The sequence below is a fragment of the Physeter macrocephalus genome, chromosome 2, assembly GCF_002837175.3.
Source record: "Physeter macrocephalus isolate SW-GA chromosome 2, ASM283717v5, whole genome shotgun sequence".
Lineage (NCBI taxonomy): Eukaryota > Metazoa > Chordata > Mammalia > Artiodactyla > Physeteridae > Physeter > Physeter macrocephalus.
Window position 1 is genome coordinate 207,907 of NC_041215.1, and position 21,579 is coordinate 229,485.

Below are 21,579 nucleotides of genomic sequence, written 5' to 3' on the forward strand. Positions count from 1 at the left end.
CGCGCCCGGAGCCTGTGCCCCGCAACGGGAGAGGCCACAGCAGAGGGAGGCCCGCATACCACAAAAAAAAAAAAAAAAAAAAAAAAGAATAATAGAGATAATTTCTGAAAAGTGTTAGCTCAGTTCCTGGAACATAATGTATGCTCATTTATGGCAATGTTTTCGGCTGTAGTTATGTCCAGGTAGACAATCTGACAGTTAAAGTGAGGGCGTGCCTCCCTTAGTAATGCAGTTAGGTTGGAAGCTTGATTTTCTTTTGACTGGACATGTCTTTAGTTGGAGGAGAACATCTAGTCTAGGACCTACGACCCTGGAAACAAAGAGAGGAAAAAATGGGAAAATCCTTTTGTCTCAGAAAAGGCGGAAGGGGTGGCACTTGAGCCAAAAAAAGAAACAAGCGATCTGAAGCTTATCCCCGTGCATGCTTAACACTCCTGTTTCTCCCCGCCAACACACATGCTTCATTTTTTCTTATCAAGGATAATATCGTAATGTCATCAGAAACCTCAAGGAAGAAAAATCACAGCTTATCCAAAGGAAACTCCTTCATTCCCATCACCTCTGCCATACCCAGGTGGAGAGGAGGGGAAAGGAGGAAGTAAGCCTGTGGTACAATTTATCACGTCGTGGGAGTCATCAGTCATGACGAACCGAACAAAGTGGCTTTTCTTTCCTAGGAGAAAGAGATTACGTTTCTGACTGCTGAAATTGATCGGTTGAAAAACCGCAGCTGTTCAGAAGCTGCTTCAAATTTGGAACAGTTGCGGGAAGAAAATTTAAAATTAAAGTATCGGCTGAATATCCTTCAAAAGGTGAGTACTCTGGGTTCTGGTTTCATTCTGCAATTTAAATTATTGTGTCTTTTTTAAAAAATCCTTGTTATTGAAGATTCTGAAAGCATGCCCTGAGGAATTTGGAAAAAGGAGTGAAGAAACCCTGTCCTTTCTTCCTGCATGAGACAAGTTAGGACTAAGTTGTTGGTGCAGATAATGGAGAAATTGCACTTGTCCTTCTAGGGCCCTTTGAAATGTTTCATCATACTAAGTGTTTGGCCAGCTTAATTTTACATAATCGCTTCTATCGAATGGAAATATTTTTAAATACACCCACAGCCCTTCTTTGCTTTAAGTTGGTTACTGTACAGTTTTACTTTCGTATTTTACAACGTCATATATATTTTTTCCACTTAGTATTTCAGAACATTTTTTTCCATGAAGCTTGTGTTGTACTGGTTATTTAATGACTTCATGATCTAACAGGGTTTACAAGTTTTGTCAACATAGTGAGCTTGCTTCAGTTGGGGTTTTAATTTCTTGGCCTGCCTTTCAGGTCTGCTGATGACACATCCTAGAGGATGACTTCACTCCCATAATTGTTCTCCTGTGTGTGTACTACTTTCAGTCAGGCTGCACTGGCATTATACCTTTTTTCCAAAGCTTACCCCATTCATTCATCTTAGACTCTGCCTGCCCCACTCCCGTGAAGTCTTTTTTATTACCTACTGTGATCTTTTCTGCTTAAAATAGCTTTGAGTCTTCTAAAATCACAAAATTCCTTTTCCGTGGAATTGCCCCCAAAATATCTCACCTTTCTGATGACCTCATTCATTCTGCACTTATTTCTACTCATTTCCCTATTATATTTATTTCAATTCAGAGGTATTGTTAAATGCCTAATATCTGCTAGAGTCTAGGAGGGAAAAGGTACAAAAGGAAGTACAATGTATTCTAATACACATTTTCATAATGGGAACTAGCTCTAATTGTAAATAAGGAGAATTCTGTCAGTGTAATGTGGAAGGCATATTGGTTCTTTCATAGATACTTTGCCCTACTGAGTAACAGCACTGAATACAAGGTACACAACAGAGAACAGCAAGCCACAGAAGAATAAACAGTGCGGGATGCCCATTCTCCCTACCCTCTTCCTCTGGCTCACTTTGGCCACATGCTCTGAGTTAGAAACACGTGTTGGATGGTTGTCTCAGAGGCATTTTTGCCCTTGTTTTCATTAACTCAACAGCTTCAACTCTTCCTTATACCCCCTCCCACTGAGCTCTCTCCCCGCGCCCCCCAAGATTAAGTCTTATATTTACTTAGTACTTATTAGAATTACGGGTACGTTTTTCACCAGTGACAATGTTAAGATTGCTATGTGATGGTGCTCTTATTACAAAATCACAGATTTTGAGTAATCTGCTTCTGATGCTAATTTTCTCATAAGCGCTGGTTTTAGGAGGTTGTTTGTTTTTTTGTTTTTTGTTTTTTTTTGCATAATATGAGGTGTTTCAGAATGCTTATATTGAGTTATAGCAAAGGTGTTTGTACCATATGTAATATTTCTTAACCTCATGGAACTTAGCATTTTAGGGGAGAAAAGACTTGCACATATGAAACAGGTTGGGGAAAAGTATTTAATTATAGACAAATACTTAATTGCATGGTGCAGAAATCAAGTACAATGGATTCATATACGTGTGTTTACATACATACACACAAAAACATACACACATCCATACATATATACTGATATTCCCAGCCTTTAAAAATAGATTGAGATTTATCTACAATTGGTTTTGGGTCTTAGGATCATATTTAAATAACTTTAGTATTGTGTTGGCCAAAAAGTTTGTTTGGGTTTTTCCGTTAAGATGTTAGAGAGAAACCCGAATGAACTTTTTGGCCAACCCAATATTTGTTATTGGAAATCTTTAGATCGTGGAAAGCATATCTTCCCCTTTTTTGAGTGTGTCATCACAGAGGAGTCAATTATTGACTAATTAAAAATTTAAATCAGTATTTTAGTGAGTTTAAAGAATATAATTTCTTCCATATGGTAGAGAGGGTGACGAGGAAGCAAAGAACTTGAAATGCTCCATTCCAGCAGTACTGACCATGAATCCTGACTTTGCCGCTTGCATTTGTTATCTTTGGCCAGTTACTTAATCTCTAGCCCACAAGGAAATGATGATAGTAGTCACAAACCGAATTTTTGTTATGTAGATGAAGTAAAATAATGCACATAAATAAATAAAGCACTCGACTCAGTTCTTGAGACTCAAGTTACTCAGTAGTACTCAGTTCAGTACTACTGGAATAACAGTTTTCATTATTGTTGCCATTCATATTGCACATCATTGGCATTTTGACTGATGTAAAGTTGTGATTACTTTGTAACAGCATTTTCATTTGTATTCCATTATGAGCATATGTGTTCAGTCACCAGTCATCTTGACCTGCTACATGGCAGGTACAATGCTATAGGTGCCACGTGTAGAGCCATAAATAGGACACTTTCTTTGCATTCAGAAGTCTGGTGATACAGATAATTTGGAGAAGGTATGAAAAGTGCAATAATAGAGGTAATTAATTAATTCTACACCATCTTAAATGAGTATATTCCACTTCAGAGAAAGTGAGAAATAGGAGGTAGTAGTAGTCCAACATGGGAATAACAGTAAGACAAAACAACCTGTTATTCTGTTATATTAATATTGCCCAGCAATATTTTTTATCTGTGTCATTTCATGCCTTGAAGGGGTCAGCATTTTAATGGAGAGAATATATTTTTTTATTTCTTTTGTCCATAGAGCTTTCAGTTCCGGCATTTGATAAGAAGTTATTTAGGATTTATTTTGTATTATTTTCTCAGTGCTTTAGGGAAGCTGAGAAAATCCAATCAGCCCCTTACTCTCTATTGCTAATTTCTGTTCTGATAAAATAACTGTAGAAAGAAAGTACTCAGGACATTTTTACATGTATGTCTTAGATGCTGTGGGATAGACTTTTCCTATTAATGTTTCTCAGCGTATCCTAGGTATGGAGAGCATTACACTATCAGTGTATATTACCTTTCAGTTCTTCTGAAGACATTTCAAGGTTTCACAAAATATTTGGGAACATTTTGTATGATAATTTAGAATTTATTGACATTTTCATTCTTTTCTTACAGAGTCTTCAAGCAGAAAGGAGCAAACCAACTAAAAATATGCTTAACATCAATAGTTGCCTACAAGAGGTCTTTGGTTGTGCCATTAAGGCTGCCTATCCAGATTTGGAAAATCCTCCACTGATAGTGACACCAAGTCAACAGCCCAAGTTTGGGGACTATCAATGTAATAGTGCTATGGGTATCTCTCAGGTGATTATATTATTATAAAGCATTCTTGGTGATTTGATTTTCTTAAGCATTATAATTATCATTACCATTTGCATAAATAATAGCAAATTGTATCCTCAGTGAAAACATTTTCCACAGTTCTGAAAAACTTGAAGAAAGGGAATGTATGTTTTTAATTTTTAAAAAGCGCTAATTTGAATATTTAAATTATATATATATTTTATATATATATATATATATATATATATATATATATATTCTCAACGTTTAAGGGTAATAGTTGGCATTGTTTTGGCACTTCCCTCCTTTTGTGTCCAGGATGGCTTTGTGTTATTGTTGAGGGATTAAAAGTTAGCTCTCTAGAACCAGCATTCCCATCAAATATTTGATGGAGATGTGTCTTTGAGGTGGGCTTGTGTATTTCATATTCAGTCAGAGGAGTTCCCTATTTTTAATAGCTACATTGTCTAATGTGTTAGTAGTTTATTGCCCCTGGTTTAGGACTTTTTGCTTTCTTTTCATTGCTGAATAGAAAGGCTTCATTTAAAGAGACCAGATTTTTTTCTAGATAATTTTTATGTGTCTACGCTGGGTTAAGTTTATAAGGGTGCTATTTATTACTCAACTCTGAATATTTGCAAATTAGGAATGTGAATATCCTGGCATTATAACTAAAGACTTTAGAAGTCTTTAGAAGTCTTCATTAAAAAGTTAAACTTCATTAAAAAGTTCTAGATAGTTTTGGCAACTTATTTTCAAATGGAGGTCCTGTGGTTTTGGCACTTTTTTATTCCTTCTGGCACTTTGATGCCTGATGCTTTAATCAATCCCTTTACAAGGTCATTGGTCTCTGCTTTTCTGCCTTTTGATGGGTCTATGTCATATGCATCGGATGCTTTGTCAGTTGTGCATTTCCTAGTACCTTGCTGAAACCTGTTGTGTAATGAATCATTTATGTTTTATAGATGCTCAAAACCAAGGAACAGAAAGTTAATCCAAGGGAAATTGCTGGAAACATTATCAAACACCTCCCAGACAATGAATATATTGAAAAAGTTGAAATTGCTGGTCCTGGTATGTCATAATATTATCTTTCTTAAGTAGTTGTATTGATTTCTGAGTCCTTTAGAAATAAGAAAACTTTTTTTAGCCGTGCCACGCGGCTTGTAGGATTTTTACCAATAGTTTCCTGACCGAGGGATTGAACCCCGGCCCACAGAATTGAAAGTGCCAAGTCTCAACCACTGGCCCGCCAGGGAATTCCCAAGAAAACCATTTTAAATATAAACATAGGGTTATAACTTGTATATTGAACAAGATGATGAAAGCACCTTAGATTGAGAGTTAGGAAACTGTAGTTTTAAACTAGACTTAGCCACCCTGGTCTTGGATGAGTTACTTTATCTCCCTCTGGCTTAGTTTTTCATCAGCAAAAGGAGATAGATCATGGCAGGTATTCTGTACGAAAGAATCATCTCTTTTCTGTTAAGAGGTAAACAAATCATTTGCTGAGAGTGAAGGGGCCCTGAATTAAGTAAGAAGCTTTCAGGAGAGTGGTGAAGGTTTGAAATAGATGCTGAAACAGGGAACTTACAGGAGCGCTCAAGCCAAGGCCCCAAGTGGTGTTGGAAGCCTGAAAAGTTTTGCCAGAACCAGACTAAAGCTCTGGAGCCAGCATAAGTGAAATTGAGAAAGGCTTTGGGGGTGAGCAATCCTCAAGTTTGGAGGCTGTCTGATTTTTTTTTCTCTATTGTTCTTTAGGTTTTATTAATGTCCACTTAAGAAAGGGCTTTGTATCACAACAGTTGACCAACCTCTTGGTGAATGGTGTTAAACTACCTGCCATTGGAGCGAACAAAAAGGTATATATACAATTTTTGATTGATATAATAATACGTTAGAATTGTGTTAGTTGTAACTAGGAATGGTTTTTACTTCTTATACTGAGATTTAATCATTAATATTTTGAGATTATGAACATAACTGGGAAGTAACTTTTCCCCTGGGTCTTGATTGCTATGTGATTTTTCCTTTCATTCCATAAAGCATTTGAGGTAGCCAACCGATATTTATGAGTTATCTCTGAAATAGAGAATAGATTAGAGAATAGAATTTGTTTAAACAAATTTGATTATTTTTCAGTTAATAATGGACAGGTTTCATCAGAAAACCTAACACAATTGAATTACAATGCAAGCTGCTGTTTAAGTCTTAAGTTTATTATTAAATGTTATTAATGAATGTGTTAGCAGAATAAAATGTTTATACCCCTTTAAAAAAAATCTTAATTATTTATCCTAGGTTGTAGTTGACTTTTCCTCTCCCAACATAGCTAAAGAGATGCATGTAGGCCATCTCAGGTCAACGATCATAGGAGAGAGCATGTGCCGCCTCTTTGAGTTTGCAGGATATAACGTGCTGCGGTATGTACTCTTGGCTTTCTTTGGAGATTTCTATAGACAAGGGAAAATGTCACTTGAGAAAGAATCTTTGACTAAATCAGTGATTCATCAGTGTGGTTCTGCTTCATAATCACCCATTAGGCTTTTAAATTATGTCCTTGGCCCCTCCTCTGGACTAACAGCTTTTAAGACTTGGGGTAGGGGGCGGAACCAAGGAAAAAGCTCCCCAATTTGTTCCACAAATATTTCTTGATTGCCTCATGTATACTAGGGGTATATATTCTCATGGGAGAGGTAAGCAAGAAACATTGCGCTGGGCCTTGTAGGCCATGGTGGGAAATTGGGATTTTATTAAGTGCGGTGAGAAGTTATTGGAAAGTCTTAGTTAGTAGGGCATGTAATCTAATTAGAGATTACTCTGGTTTCTGTGAAGAAGCTGGGCAACTAAGGGAGAACTATAGTAATGAATTAGAAGGCTGTTTTAATAATCCAGTTAAGAGATGATCTGGTGGTTTGAGATTAGATGAAAGCCGTGAGGAATGAGAAGTGGTTGGATTGACATATTTTGAAGAATTTTGTCCATTGACATTTGGGAACCACTAATTACCCTAAGATAATTAGTTGAAAAGTTAAATTTTCATAAAATTGTGGTAATGACCAACATTGGCCCAGCTGCCATTGTCCCAGTTAACTACACAGTAAACAGATCACAGTCCATTGATAGGAACTTCATTCAGCAAATCCTAGAGGCCTGCTGTTTGCAGCCTCCATTCCTGGGTATGCAATGCTAAACACGACAGACCTGGTCTTTGCCTCTCAGACCAGTTGAGGAAACACCTCCATAAAAAGATATTACTAAATGTGATGTACTAGCACTTAATGTTAGTGGTTCCTAATGGAATATAATTCCTCTAATTTAACCATGTTTATCATTTTAAAGTGATTTTATGTTCTGGGTTTGGTATTAGATTAAACCATGTAGGAGATTGGGGAACCCAGTTTGGCATGCTCATTGCTCACCTGCAAGACAGATTTCCGGATTACCTAACAGTTTCACCTCCCATTGGGGATCTTCAGGCTTTTTATAAGGTTTGATTTCATTTATTGTTCTATTATTTGTGTGTTTATCATTTATCACAATTATTTGTTTTCCTTAGAGAGTTTAAAATGGTATTTGAAGCTACTATGTTACAACAGTTGCTAAACTCTCTGTTCCTTAACACATCATGTTTGCTTTTTTTTATTGGTGTATGTTAAAAATTTAATTCTACCACATTACCCATTCTTAAGTGAATTTAGGAGTTTGGTAGTCAAAATACATTTTAATATTTAAAAATTTCTGATGCTGTAGTTGTCGTCTTCATTTTATATATTTTGAAAGCATTGTTAAGTATATATAAACAGTTTTTTAAAGACAGTTTACCATAAACCATAATTTTAAATCAATTAGTGTGACTCCTTTACTTATCTGTATACAAACATTCAAACACTTACTATATCATTTGTGGTTATAATATCATTTTTGTGTTCTGCCTGTTAAACATTTTATCAAACTCTTCATGTTACTTTATAACAGCACATTATTTTGGATTTGTGGACCAAAGTTTATTTCACTCCCTATTGTTGGATTTTCTTCCCCCATTTTGGGGGACCTCAAACTTCATATATGTAGGTCTTTTTCCTTTTTAAAATTGTTTCCTTAGGATAGACAGTATCCCAAGAATAGGATTACTGCATTAAAAAGTAAACATTTGTGGGTTTTTTGGTTGGTTGTTATTGGGTTTTTTGAAGTTATTTTTGTCTTTTGGTATGTATTTTCTAATGAAAGCATTGAAAATAAACTGTTTACTGATATCAGATGGGTGAACTAACTTACAGTCTCTTGGGATTCTGTGCACTGCATATAATGAGGCAAATCTATTAATGCAATAAAATGTTTCTAATACATTGCTAAATTTTAAAACCAAGATAAAAGAAAAGCCATATATTTCCAGTTTTTTTTAAACACATAGATCTGTAATTATAAAGAAATGTCTAGAATTTCCATTAAAATGTTACTGCTGGTCAATTTGGGGTGGGATTAACAATATATATATATTTTTTTAGTAAGCATGTGTTGCTTTCAAAACAGATATAAAAACAATGAAAGCAGTTTTATTTTTAATTACAAAAAAAATTGCTTATCCAGAATGGAAAATAGAGCCCAGAAAATTCCTCCTCATCTGTTAGCTATTCATTATTACTCTCCTGGAACATAGCATTGGTGTGAATTGGAAAGGTAGAGGTAGCACTGTGGTGAGAATTTTATATTTTTAAGAAAAATTATTTCAGAGGAAATACAGGGTTTTATTGGCACATTCATTTGTAACAATACTCTTTGTTGAGATAGAGCACTTGTTCTGGTGTTCTGAATTTTTACTTCCTCACTCTGGTCTATTTGTGGGGTTTGTCTAGGTCTTTTTTTGAGAAATTTACAAATTTTTTATCTAGAAATATGGGAGTCACTCTTTTACAAACCTTACCTTTTTTTAAAAAAAAACACAGGAATCCAAGAAGAGGTTTGATACCGAGGAGGAATTTAAGAAGAGAGCATACCAGTGTGTTGTTTTACTCCAGAGTAAAAATCCAGACATCATAAAAGCTTGGAAGCTTATCTGTGATGTCTCCCGCCAAGGTGAGTTTCTGGGCTTTGTTCATTCATCTAACAGATACTATTGCATATAGTTTCTTGAGTATTCAAAATTGACCTTGAATGACATGTTAAATTTTCAAGGACTAGCAAATAGATTATTTTTCTTATGTATTTTCTGAAGTTGAAACTACAAAGAAAGTTTATAAAGACAGGCAGATGCAAAATTTAACTTTCTCAGAAGTCAGGAAAAATTAGTTAGGAAAGAAAGTAGAAAAAGATGCTATTCACAGTAGCATCCAAAGCTATAAAAATAGTTAGGAATAAGTCTATCCAAGAATGTGTAGGGCTAAAATGAAGGGAAATACACAGAAGGATGGAATAGAATGTTTGGATAGAGTGTCATGCAGAATCCCTTAGTTCTCCACATTCATTTGTGGTTTTAAGACAATTTTAACATAATCTGAAAGGTCACTTTGAGGAATAGGAAAGGTCACTTTGAGGAATAAATGAACAAGAATAGCCAGTACATCTTTGGAAAAGGCTGATGGCTGTTTTGCCACACTAGGCAATAAAATGTGTTGTGCTACTGTAGGTTATCTTGTGTCACTAATGCGTGGCTAGACAAACAGATAAATGGTACAAAATAGAAAAAAAACTATATAAGAAAATTCAGTAAACAGTTGATTTCCAAATAGGAAAGGCTTTTCTTTTTTTCTTCTCATTTACATTTTCTAAGAGTAAATTTTTTAAAAATTACAGTAGGTATTTGTTCCTTGCAGGAACAAAATAAATGTAGACAGGAAAAAAGGAAATACATTATCTGTATTCCTACCCACTATTAATAATTTTGATGTGTATCTTGCTATATTCTTGCCAAATTTTCAAAGTGGCAGTATGTATGTAATGCTCTGTTTCATACATTTTCATGTAATTAATTTCCTTCCAAATGCTTCAATTAAATAATAAATTGCTTTTAAGGTAAGATGCATGTTTCCTATTTGCTTAAATTATACGTTTTCTTTATTTGGTAACTTTTTCCCTAGAGTTTAATAAAATCTATGAGGCGTTGGACATTTCTTTAATAGAGAGGGGAGAATCCTTCTATCAAGATAGGATGAATGATATTGTGAAGGAGTTTGAAGATAGAGGTGAGTTTTTTTTTTTTAACTTTATTATACAAATTTTCAAACATAGGCAAAAGCAGAGGGAATATTATAGTGATCCCCAACTCCATGCACTTGTTACCCAACTTAATTATGACTGCAGGCCGATCTTATTATGTCTATACCTTCCTATATACACTGCTTATATAATTCCATGTATAACTGCTTTGGTTTGTCTCTGAAACAACAGGCCCTTCATACCACCCCAAAACCACAATACCATTATTATTCCATGACAGTTAATAATTCCTTAATATTAAATAGTGAGTCAAGGGTTCAGATTTCCCAAGTTGATTCATAATCTTTTTTAATCATGAGTATTTTTTTCAGTGTCTGCACATTTGTTTAAATTCTGTAGGTCATGGGTTTCTCTCTGTTAGCCCCATCCTTTTTTCTCATTTTTTTAAAAATTTTTTTTTAAAAAATTTTATTGATTTATTTATTTTTGGCTGCGTTGGGTCTTCATTGCTGCGAGAGGGCTTTTCTCTAGTTGCAGCGAGCGGGGGCTACTCTTCATTGCAGTGCACGGGCTTCTCATTGTGATGGCTTCTCTTGTTGCAGAGCACAGGCCCTATGCGCATGGGCTTCAGTAGTTGTGGCACACGGGCTCAGTAGTTGTGGCTCACGGGCTCTAGAGCATAGGCTCAGTAGTTGTGGTGCACGGGCTTAGTTGCTCCACGGCATGTGGGATCTTCCCGGACCAGGGCTCGAACCTGTGTCCCCTAGCATTGGCAGGCGGATTCTTAACCACTGCGCCACCAGGGAAGCCCTCTCATTTATTTGAAGAAACTAGGCCGTTTGTCTTACAGAGATTCCCATATGGTGTTATGTAACAATTACTCTGTATTTTCTAAAGAGGTTTGATTAAATTCTGGTTTGTGTTTTTCTTTTCTTCCCTTTTTTGTTTTGTCTTGTTTATTTGCAAGAATGCCAATTTTTGGTTGGCTCTCTTATTATGATAAGATGAATTAGTGGGTTCAGGTGTTGTCAGCCTGATCTATCCTTTAATTTCCCCATTAGACTTTCCCCTAGAGGTTTTAGCAGCTGTTGATTGTCATGAATTTGTTTCATTATTTCATTAGAGATTGGAAAACGGTGGCATTCTGTCATTCCTTTGTTTGTTACCTGGAATTCTCATGTGCAGAACTTTGTCACATAATCATTTTGGTTATCCTGAGGTACAATTCATAGAAAACAAACAGTATAAATTCTTGGTCCTTTATTTTTCTTTCTTTATCAATTTTCAGAATAATAAATTAATTTCTTAATATCTTCCAGATGTGACAGCTGGATTGTTTTTAGCATTATTGTAAATTAGGTTTAATATCTTTTATGTTTTTCGACCATTTGCCTTAGATCTGGATTCAGCCAATCTGATATCTGCAAGGAAACTTGGTTCCTTGAATGAGAAATGGTATTTGTTAGTCACATTCTGGAGCCTAGGGACCATACTTTTAAGATAATGAATTTTTAAAAAAATTTTTTAATTGAGATATAGTTGATTTACAATGTTGTGTTAATTTCTGCTGTACAGCAAAGTGATTCAGTTATATATATATATGTGTGTGTGTGTGTGTAAATACATATTTTTCGTATTCTTTTCCATTATGGTTTATCATAGGATGTTGACTATAGTTCCCTGTGCTGTGCAGTAGGACCTTGTTTACCCATTCTATATGTAATAGTTTGCATCTGCTAACCCCACATTCCCACTCCCTCCCTCCCCCTGCATTGGCAACCACAAGTCTGTTCTCTGTGAGTCTGTTTCTGTCCTGTAGATAGGTTCATTTGTGTCATATTTTAGATTCCATATATAAGTGATATCATATGGTATTTGTCTTTCTCTGTCTGACTTCACTTAGTATGATAATCTCTAGGTCCATCCATGTTGCTGCAAATGGCAATATTTCATTCTTTCTTATGGCTGAGTAATATTCCATTATGTATATGTACCACATCTTCTTCATCCATTCATCTGTTGATGGACGTTTAGGTTGTTTCCATGTCTGGCTATTACGAATAGCATTCCTGTGAAGGTAGGGGTGCATGCATCTTTTCGAATTATAGTTTTGTCCAGATATATGCCCAGGAGTGAGATTGTTGGATCATATGGCAACTCTAGTTTTAGTTTATTGGGGAACCTCCATACTGTTTTCCATAGTGGCTGCACCAATTTACATTCCCATCGGCAGTGTAAGAAGGTTCCCTTTTCTCTACCCTCTCTAGCATATTTTATTTGTACACTTAAGATAATGAAATTTTAATAATGAGAAAAGCACAGAGAAGTTAGTAACTTCCCAGAGTTACATAGCTAATAAGTCTGAGATTCAAACCTGGGCAGTCTGGCTTCAGAGTGTGTGTTTGTTTGTTTGTTTGTTTGTTTGTTTTGCGGCACACGGGCCTCTTACTGTTCTGGCCTCTCCTGTTGCGGAACGCAGGCTCTGGACGCACAGGCTCAGCGGCCGTGGCTCACGGGCCTAGCTGCTCCGCAGCACGTGGAATCTTCCCGGACTGGGGCACGAACCCGTGTCCCCTGCATCGGCAGGCGGACTCTCAACCACTGCGCCACCAGGGAAGCCCTCAGAGTTTGTTTTTAACCAGCATTTTATACTGCCTTCACCTTACCAAGCATCAGTTTCCTAAAGTGTAAAAAAACAAAAAAACCCCAGTAATGACAGTATTTACTGCATAGAGTTATTGTGAAGGTTGAATTTAAGGCTTAGTATTTAGCACATAGTAGCATGCACTCAAAGATAGCTGTTTTTACCATCATGTACTCTCCTGTCCCTTCTTGCATCCAAGAATTTTGTCTTTTTCATCAGGAGTGTATGAACATGATTTTATTTTTACTTTTCACTAATCATTCCAAATGCTAAATCCTTCCATGTTTGTTTCCTGAACTCTGTTGCAGTTTTAACTTTAAAACTGTAAATGAATGAATACATTTTAAGAGGTAATGATAAAAACTGCATCCTTCTCCCAAAGGAAGGCTATGACTCCAGCTTGAAAACAAAGCACAGATTTCCGTGTTCTGTCTGCTGAGCAGGTGGGCTCCAATGGGATGCGCTATGAAGAGTTTGGGAGTCAAGTGTAACGTTAGTCCAGAAAACTGCCAGGATATCTCACCTGTGCCCTGAACACACCCTGGATGCCCAGACAACCTTGACAATAGCCATTTTCCAAGGCTCATACTAGGTCACATTGAGGAAAAAAATCCTGTGATTTTTTTTTTTTGAGCTCTCTAATATCCTATAATGGTGAAGCATTTATAGTCCTTTAATATTCTTTTAACATTATTAATAAAGTTTTTTTCTTCTAGGATTTGTGCAAGTGGATGATGGCAGAAAGATTGTGTTTGTTCCAGGATGTTCCATACCATTAACCATAGTAAAATCAGATGGAGGTTATACCTATGATACATCTGACCTGGCTGCTATTAAACAAAGACTATTTGAGGAAAAAGCAGATATGATCATCTATGTGGTGGACAATGGACAAGTGAGTTTGAAGACTTGTATATGTTTACATTGTCTGATTGGTGAGGCATTTGGCCCTATAAGACCCTATAAATTTCCCTACAGAAATTCAGAAAAGTAATGTAATATAAGGGAAAGAACAGGGTTTGGATTTGGCCAAACTTGTACACTTCTCAGCTTTCCCGCTTGTCTCTGTAAACTGAAAGGGTGTTCCTTTTCTCATATATAAGGAATAAAGAAGAGCTTTACAACTTTACTTGCCTTACAAAGTGTGGGAGTGATTTGAATTTTACAAATTTTTATTCCTAAGCAGAAGAGCTTTAAGTCATTTTTTTAATTAGAAAGTTTAGCAAGTAACTTTCTCTTGCTATTTCTTTGTAGTCTTTACACTTCCAGACAGTATTTGGTGGTGCTCAAATGATTGGTTGGTATGACCCTGAAGTAACTCGAGTGTCTCATGCTGGATTTGGTGTGGTGCTGGGGGAAGACAAGTAAGTCTGGAAAACTTGAAGGTGGAAATGACACACCTGACCCCCAGATTTCTTTGAAAGAGGATATATTTCATTTGATACCATAGTCTACGTATGCTGTAGTGGTGTACGCAGCTGAGATGTTTTGTACCTATGTCTTATCACTGTCAGAGAATGTAGCCTTTTAGGGAGAATTTAGAGAAATTTTTAACATCTTACATTTAATATTGTCTTAGGATCACTTAGCTATTTAATCACCATATCATTTTAGATTTGGTGACACGGCCTAAATACTACCATCACATAAAAGTGGGTGATGTTTCTAAAAACTGCATGAGCTAGCTCAAGATGCTTAACAAGCCAGTGTACAAAAGCCCTAATTAAGCATGTAAAAGGCAGGCTAGGGGTATCAGGGTATTTATTTTAGATACAAGATTATATGGAGACCAAATATCTTAGATCAAACATTTAATTGTAATATATGACTCTTCTGTATAGCTGCGCTTTTTTGTAATTAGAAGACACTGGGTCCTTACTATGGTTTTCATGGTCCTAAGAAAGAGCTGAAAAACTAACCCATGTGTTAGTATTGCTTTATAGTGTCTTAGTTTCCTAACTATTGGTTTTTTTGACTAACATTTAGATGATTATTCCTACAGTTAGGAGAAAACACATTTGCCTTTTATGTCTGATATTTATCACCAGTATTTATATATTGGCATTTAATTTGTTTATCATGTAATGGCTAAGGGATTTTTTACTTCTTTTTTTGGTTGTTGTTTTATATTTCTGCATTCAGTATCATGTAACTATGGTGTCCTACACCATAAAAAAGAAAAATAACATCAGTGATAGTTAGCCAGTAGCAGCCTACCATATTTTAAATATTGACATTAAAATGCTCAGATTCTGCCATCTATTTTTTAGTGAATTTTTCTGTTTTAAGGCTTTTTGCAGTAAATAACTTATCATTTTATTTGATCATCTTCCTGTTTATTGAGCACCTCATTGGCTGGATGCTCCACAGTGTGTATATGAAGATAACATAAAACATGGCCTCCTTCCTGAAGAAGCCTGTCATCTAAAGCAGAGCAGTTCCCTGTGGAGCCTGTTAAAATATACATGCCAGGCCCTACCAGGAGAGTTACTGACTTATTAGGTCTACAATGGGTATTAGGCATCTGTTTTTGAAAGCTCTTTTGGTATTCGGGTATGCATCCCTCTTATTAGAACCACTGGTCAGAGGAGTAGACCAACACAAAAAAACAAAAATTCAAGGCAGGCGCAGGTAGGGAATAATGGGAAAGACCAGTTATTGCAAAGTGGAGACATTAAGGAAGGCTTTCTTAGCATTTTGGCTAGGCTTTATGATGGATATCATTTCATCACACAGAAGGTCTGGAAGTTGTTGGAACATTCAAGGAAGGAAGGGGATGGTATAAGGAAAGCTATGGAAGTATTTAATGTATTTTTGGAATAATAAAGGAGTTTTAATTCTATAATGAAGGGCAAGATGATCCTTTTTAAGGCAGCTCTGAACATATAACTTTAACAGGAAGTATCACAATTACTTTGGCAGACTTTGTGTTAGATAGAAAAACATGCTTCCTTTGTACCGTTATTGGGATTGAAGGATTTTTTTAACTTAAAAAAAAAAAAAGAAAGAAAAAGACATCATATACTTGGATGTCTTGCAAACTTCTTTTTAATAGGTAAAATCCAATTTTCATGAAATGCTTTTTAATAGTGCAGTTGCCCAGGGCAGTGCTTATCAGTACTTTTGCCCCATCCACAGAGATTCTGATTTCAGTAGTATGAATGGGGCCCTGGCATCCAGTTCTAAAGTTCTCAGGCTGATTCCGATATGCTTTTAGGGTTGGTTACCACTGGACAGGTGGAATTACTATTGAGAGAAATGCAAGTAAGATTCCAGTTAAGAGTTTGCTTATTTCCCAAGCAATTCTAGAAGCAAAAGTGTAATTAATTAATAATTTTCTAAGAAGGTAAAACAACTGAGCCAAACTTTGTGTTCAGAAAAATGAACAAATTAACGGATGCCTTCTTTTTTTCTGTTTTAGCGAATATATTCAAGGTGAACATGTAAAGAATGCTATTAGGAGCCTAAAGCATAGAATGCTTGGAGTTGAGGGTTAATAGATGAAAGACACTTGACTGTATCTACTTTCTTTTGGCATCCTCCCTGGTTGTCAGCTAAATAAGGCAGTGCCAAACCTTAATTTTCAAAGATTTCTAAGTTGGAAGGTCTGCTTCAAAATCTGTTTAACTGGGACATTTAAATTTTATTAGGAAGAAGTTTAAAACACGATCAGGTGAAACAGTGCGCCTCATAGACCTTCTGGAAGAAGGACTAAAACGCTCCATGGACAAATTGAAGGAAAAAGAAAGAGACAAGGTAATCCAAAGACTTATTTGTGTATTGTGTAGCATGCATTGTGTTGTAGTTTTTTATTTTTGTCTTTATTGAGAGAACTGGGAAGGATTATAAGATGTCAGTCCACTTTTGACAGGCTTATATTACTCAGATTTTATTGCACAATTTGTTTCTTGAATTGTTGAGTATTTATTGTGAAAATACAGTTCTTGGCTATTACAAAAGGCCATGGCCTTTTCCGCCTTTGTTAATGTGGCATAGAATCTCTGCTTCTTATTGGCAGTTCACCTATCACTGCTTTGAACCAGTGATGGGAGAATATTGAAGATTGAGACGGTCTGAATGAAGAGCCTACATTAGAGTGTACGTCTGCTGAGCTCCTTTGTCTGGGAGCATTTGTAGAATGATCATAGCAGTAAACACCTACCACTCGGCCACTGACGAGCCATCAGAGTAGGAAACATGATGGGCTTTCATAGCACCCTTAGAAAGGACTATGGTTGGATCTGTGTGGAATTTGGAGGAACTGCATCAAAGTGGGGAAAAAAGCATCAAAAAAAATTTTAAGATGGGAATAACAGATGTCAAGGATTGAGATTCAAAGAGTCTTAGGTCTTTTACTCTCCTGCAAGTCAAGTGGTATTTTGGAATGAACATAATTACTATAAACAGAAGAGTAAAATGACAGAAAAGAGACACAGAATAGGAAGAAATGTAGACATCAAAGAGCCAAACAAAAAAAAGGTTCTTTGAGGAACACACGCTCTTGTTTGGTTTGGGTACATCACTGATAATCCAGAGAGCATGAAGGCAGGCTGTAAGGCTACATTCTTCCCATCTGTTCCCTTTCCATTGTTAGCAAAATGAAATGTAAAATACTTTTTTTCTCTATTTCCAGTAGGTGGTTGTCAGGTATACCCAGTTGGTATCTCCAGAATGGTTTTGCCTTTCAGTTCTGGCCTAGGCACAAATGGCACAATCAGATGAAAAATGGAAAATTTTGTCATCTAATCAATTTGTTTAGTCTGCATGATAACAAAAACTGCTTTGACTCTTATTTATTTGGCCATTTCAGCTAGTTTTTTTTTGTTTTTTTTTTTTTTTTGCGGCACGCGGGCCTCTCACCGCTGTGGCCTCTCCCGTTGCGGAGCACAGGCTCCAGACGCGCAGGCTCAGCGGCCACAGCTCACGGGCCTAGCCGCTCCACGGCATGTGGGATCCTCCCGGACCGGGGCACGAACCCGCGTCCCCTGCATCGGCAGGCGGACTCTCAACCACTGCGCCACCAGGGAAGCCCTCAGCTAGTATTTTTTGATTTGCACACAGTAAAATGTAAAGCTTGATGAATTTTTACACACACATATATATAGACATGATAACACCAACCAATCAAGTTATATTTCCATCACCCCAGAAAGTTTCTTATCACCATAGATCACTTTTGTTTATTTGAGGACTTTAATGAAATCATAACGTGTGTTCTGTTTTCCAGGTGTATCAGTAGTTCATTTCTTTTTATTGCTAGATAACATGTATGTATGTATTTATGACTGCATTGGGTCTTCATTGCTGCTCTCGGGCTTTCTCTAGTTGTGGCGAGCAGCTACTCTTCGTTGCAGTGTGCAGTGGCTTCTCTTGTTGCGGAGCATGGGCTCTAGGCGCACAGGCTTCAGTAGTTGTGGCACACGGGCTCAGTAGTTGTGGCTCATGGGCTCTAGAGCACAGGCTCAGTAGTTTTGGTGAACGGGTTTAGTTGCTCCGCGGCACGTAGGATCTTCCCGGACCAGGGCTCAAACCCGTGTCCCCTGCATTGGTGGGCGGATTCTTAACCACTGTGCCACCAGGGAAGTCCCTAGATAATAGTATTATGTTTCTTCTGTTGATGGACATTAGGGTTGTTTCTGTTTGTTGATTATTACAAATAAGAAGCTGATTTCAGCATTGCTGTTCAAGCCACTCTATGGGTACATGCACTTTTTCTCTTGGATGTATATCTAGGAATGGCATTGATGGGTTGTAGGGTGGGCTTATGCTTAACTTTATTAAAAATTGTGCCAAGGAGAGTTGTAACCGTTGTACACTCTCACCACTAATATGTGATTGTTCCAGTTGCCCCATATCTTCCACTATAACTTTTTGTGAGTCTTTTATTTTAGCTTTTCTGGTGAATGTGTATTAGTATCTCACTATGGTTAAAATCTGCATTTCTCTGATGAGTAATTTATGTTGACTATTGCTTATTGGCCATCTGGGTGTCTTTTGTGAAGGGTCCGTTCAAGTCTTTTGTACAGTGTTTGTTTTAGACCATCTATTCATTTATATTTATCCACATATTTACCCTTTCCTGTAAAATTTATTCCTCCCTGCAGTTTTTTTTTATTGCCTAGGTTTGGTTTGGAGTGGGAGTTAGGGAGTTTCCTTCTTTCCTTTGTACTTATCTTGCTTGGGAGTTGCTGAGCTTCCTGTGGGTTGGGTTCCTCATCACTTTAGGAAAATTCTCAGCCATATTTCTTCCAATATTGCATCTTGCCCCATTCTGTTCTGGAATTCTAAGTACATATGTTATGTTAGAACTTTTGATTGTCTCCCAAAGTGTCTTTCACTTTTTTTTCACTTTTCTTCTCTCCGTGCTTTATTTTGAATATTTTTCTACTTCAGATATTTTGCTGTTCTGTATTCCAAATGTCTATTGAAATTTTACTTTTCATCCAATTTTGTCTCTCATCTAATTATTTGAATACCTTAATCATAGTTTTCTTTTAGCTTTTCATTTTGAAATAATTTCAGACATACCAAAAATTGTAAAATAGTACAGAGAATTCCCATATTAGCTTACCCAAACATTAACATCTTACAGCCGTAGTATGATTATCAAAATCAGGAAATTAACATTGCTGCAATACAGTTCACTAATCTGCGGACCTTAGTCAAATTTTGCCGTTGGTCTCACAGACGTCCCTTTTCTAGTCCAAGATCACATGTTGCATTTAGTTTTCATGTCTCCTTAATCTTTTTTAATCTGGGCAGTTCCTTGCTCTTTCTTTGACTTTCATGATCTTGACACTTACGAAGGGTCAGGTTTCTTGTGGAATGTCCCTCAGCTGGATTTATCTGGTATTTCCTCATGATTAAATTCCAGTTATGCAGTCTTGGGAAGATAGGAGTTCTTCTCACTTTGTTATTTCAGGAGGCACGTGATGTTGATATTTCTCTTGATTGTTAATATTAATTTTGATCACTTTGTTAAGGTGATATATCAGTTTTCTCCACTGGAAAGTTACTATTTTTCTTCTTTGTAGCTAATAAGTATTCTTTAAACAATTCCAGACTTTAAAGTTGCTGTTGACTTGTTTTTGTTGTTTCTATTGTCTTGTTTCTCCCTCCCCCTACCTCACCTCCTTGGTTTTTAGTCATTTCATCTGACATTGTGGATGAAAAATTATAACGGTTCTAGATAATATCATCTTCCTAGTTAGGTTTTCTGGCCGACAGATAGCATACCATCTGATTGTCTTAATGGTGTCTTTGTGTTGATGCTCTCTGGTGACTTCAAACAGTTGTTTCATATAATTTATTCAGCTTTTAAGTAGTTGATTTTGCTGGAAGGGTTAGTCTACTTCAAGGTACTGCATCATGTCCAGAACAGAAATCCTTACTTGCTTACTTGTGACCTAATAATGCTTCAGAATGTATGACCAAATTTAGCAAAACAATATTAGATCTCCAGTTCTTGACACCCTATTTTAATTCCAGTTAATTACCTGACCCTAATTTTTGTTTTTATTTCACTGTACTTGTTGCCTGTAAGCTACCTCAGAATCTCTGATGGAATGAAGTGGATATAAAGTAATAATTGGTGCTTTCAGTTTCTCATTTACTGAGCAACGTATTCAAGTGGACACTTCATAATTTACAAGTCAGGTTTCTCATGGAAACATTCTTCGTTATGCAGAGCTGTTGAATTGTATTTTCATTGTTCTCTTCTTTGTAGATTGGTCCATGTTTTCCTACCTCAGTGTTGATATTTATTAAAGTTTACTGATTAAAAAGCACCATTAGATGCTCCTTATGCCCATCTTTTGTCTATCAGACAGGATTATGAAGTATTTTTTTCTTTTTCCAAAAGGTCTTAACCACAGAGGAATTGAAGGCTGCTCAGACATCTGTTGCTTATGGCTGTATCAAATATGCTGATCTTTCCCATAACCGGTTGAATGACTATATCTTCTCCTTTGACAAAATGCTGGATGACAGAGGAAATACAGCGGCTTACTTGTTGTATGCCTTCACTAGAATCAGGTAATTGTGGGTACAACATTGTTTTATTTTGAATCAAATGATGATCATTTCTAGTTTATATCAGTCACTTCTTATTACATGTTTCAATGGAGAAGAATGTACTTAACAAAGGGGAATGATGGCTGTTACCTGATTTTTCAGGTCGATTGCACGTCTGGCCAGTATTGATGAAGAAATGCTCCAGAAAGCTGCTCGAGAGACCAAGATCATTTTGGACCATGAGAAGGAATGGAAACTAGGCCGGTGCATTTTGCGGTTCCCTGAGGTTCTGCAGAAGATCTTAGATGACTTATTTCTCCACACTCTCTGTGATTATATCTATGAGCTGGCAACTACTTTCACAGAATTCTATGATAGCTGCTATTGTGTGGAGAAAGATCGACAAACTGGTGAGTGGCTCATCCAATAGTCATTTTGGGGATTGGGCACCAACAAGGCATTTATTTGAGTTGGATGTAGGTGGTTTTCAATTTGTTTTATTTACGGAAACCACCTCCCCCCCATTTTTCCCCCAATTACACATTAATCCATATCATATACACAAGACAGAATTGAGCTAGCTCTAATAAAAGCATAAACGGAATTCTTCCCATTCCCAAACTGACTAGTTTCCCCACCCTCAGGCA

At 36.6% G+C, this 21,579-nt stretch overlaps 1 protein-coding gene across 7 annotated transcripts in view; it reads left to right on the top strand.

Moving 5' to 3' along the window:
• Nucleotides 1–21,579, top strand: part of RARS1 (arginyl-tRNA synthetase 1) — a 35,234-nt gene that overhangs the window by 1,067 nt on the left and 12,588 nt on the right. For 6 of the 7 annotated variants that reach the window (XR_003682495.2, XR_003682496.2, XM_028497222.2 and 3 more), the window contains exons 2-14: nucleotides 678–812; nucleotides 3,952–4,140; nucleotides 5,085–5,193; nucleotides 5,881–5,981; nucleotides 6,421–6,542; nucleotides 7,490–7,610; nucleotides 9,066–9,195; nucleotides 10,197–10,301; nucleotides 13,636–13,814; nucleotides 14,174–14,283; nucleotides 16,570–16,675; nucleotides 20,781–20,953; nucleotides 21,095–21,342. Coding sequence is in view for 5 of the 7 variants with exons in the window: in XM_028497222.2 (XP_028353023.1) it covers nucleotides 678–812; nucleotides 3,952–4,140; nucleotides 5,085–5,193; nucleotides 5,881–5,981; nucleotides 6,421–6,542; nucleotides 7,490–7,610; nucleotides 9,066–9,195; nucleotides 10,197–10,301; nucleotides 13,636–13,814; nucleotides 14,174–14,283; nucleotides 16,570–16,675; nucleotides 20,781–20,953; nucleotides 21,095–21,342 (1,828 nt within the window). In the remaining 2 variants the exon portion in view is untranslated. Of the gene's footprint in view, nucleotides 1–479; nucleotides 813–3,951; nucleotides 4,141–5,084; nucleotides 5,194–5,880; nucleotides 5,982–6,420; nucleotides 6,543–7,489; nucleotides 7,611–9,065; nucleotides 9,196–10,196; nucleotides 10,302–13,635; nucleotides 13,815–14,173; nucleotides 14,284–16,569; nucleotides 16,676–20,780; nucleotides 20,954–21,094; nucleotides 21,343–21,579 lie in introns of all 7 variants that reach the window. The other variant, XM_055079596.1, reaches the window with a different exon arrangement.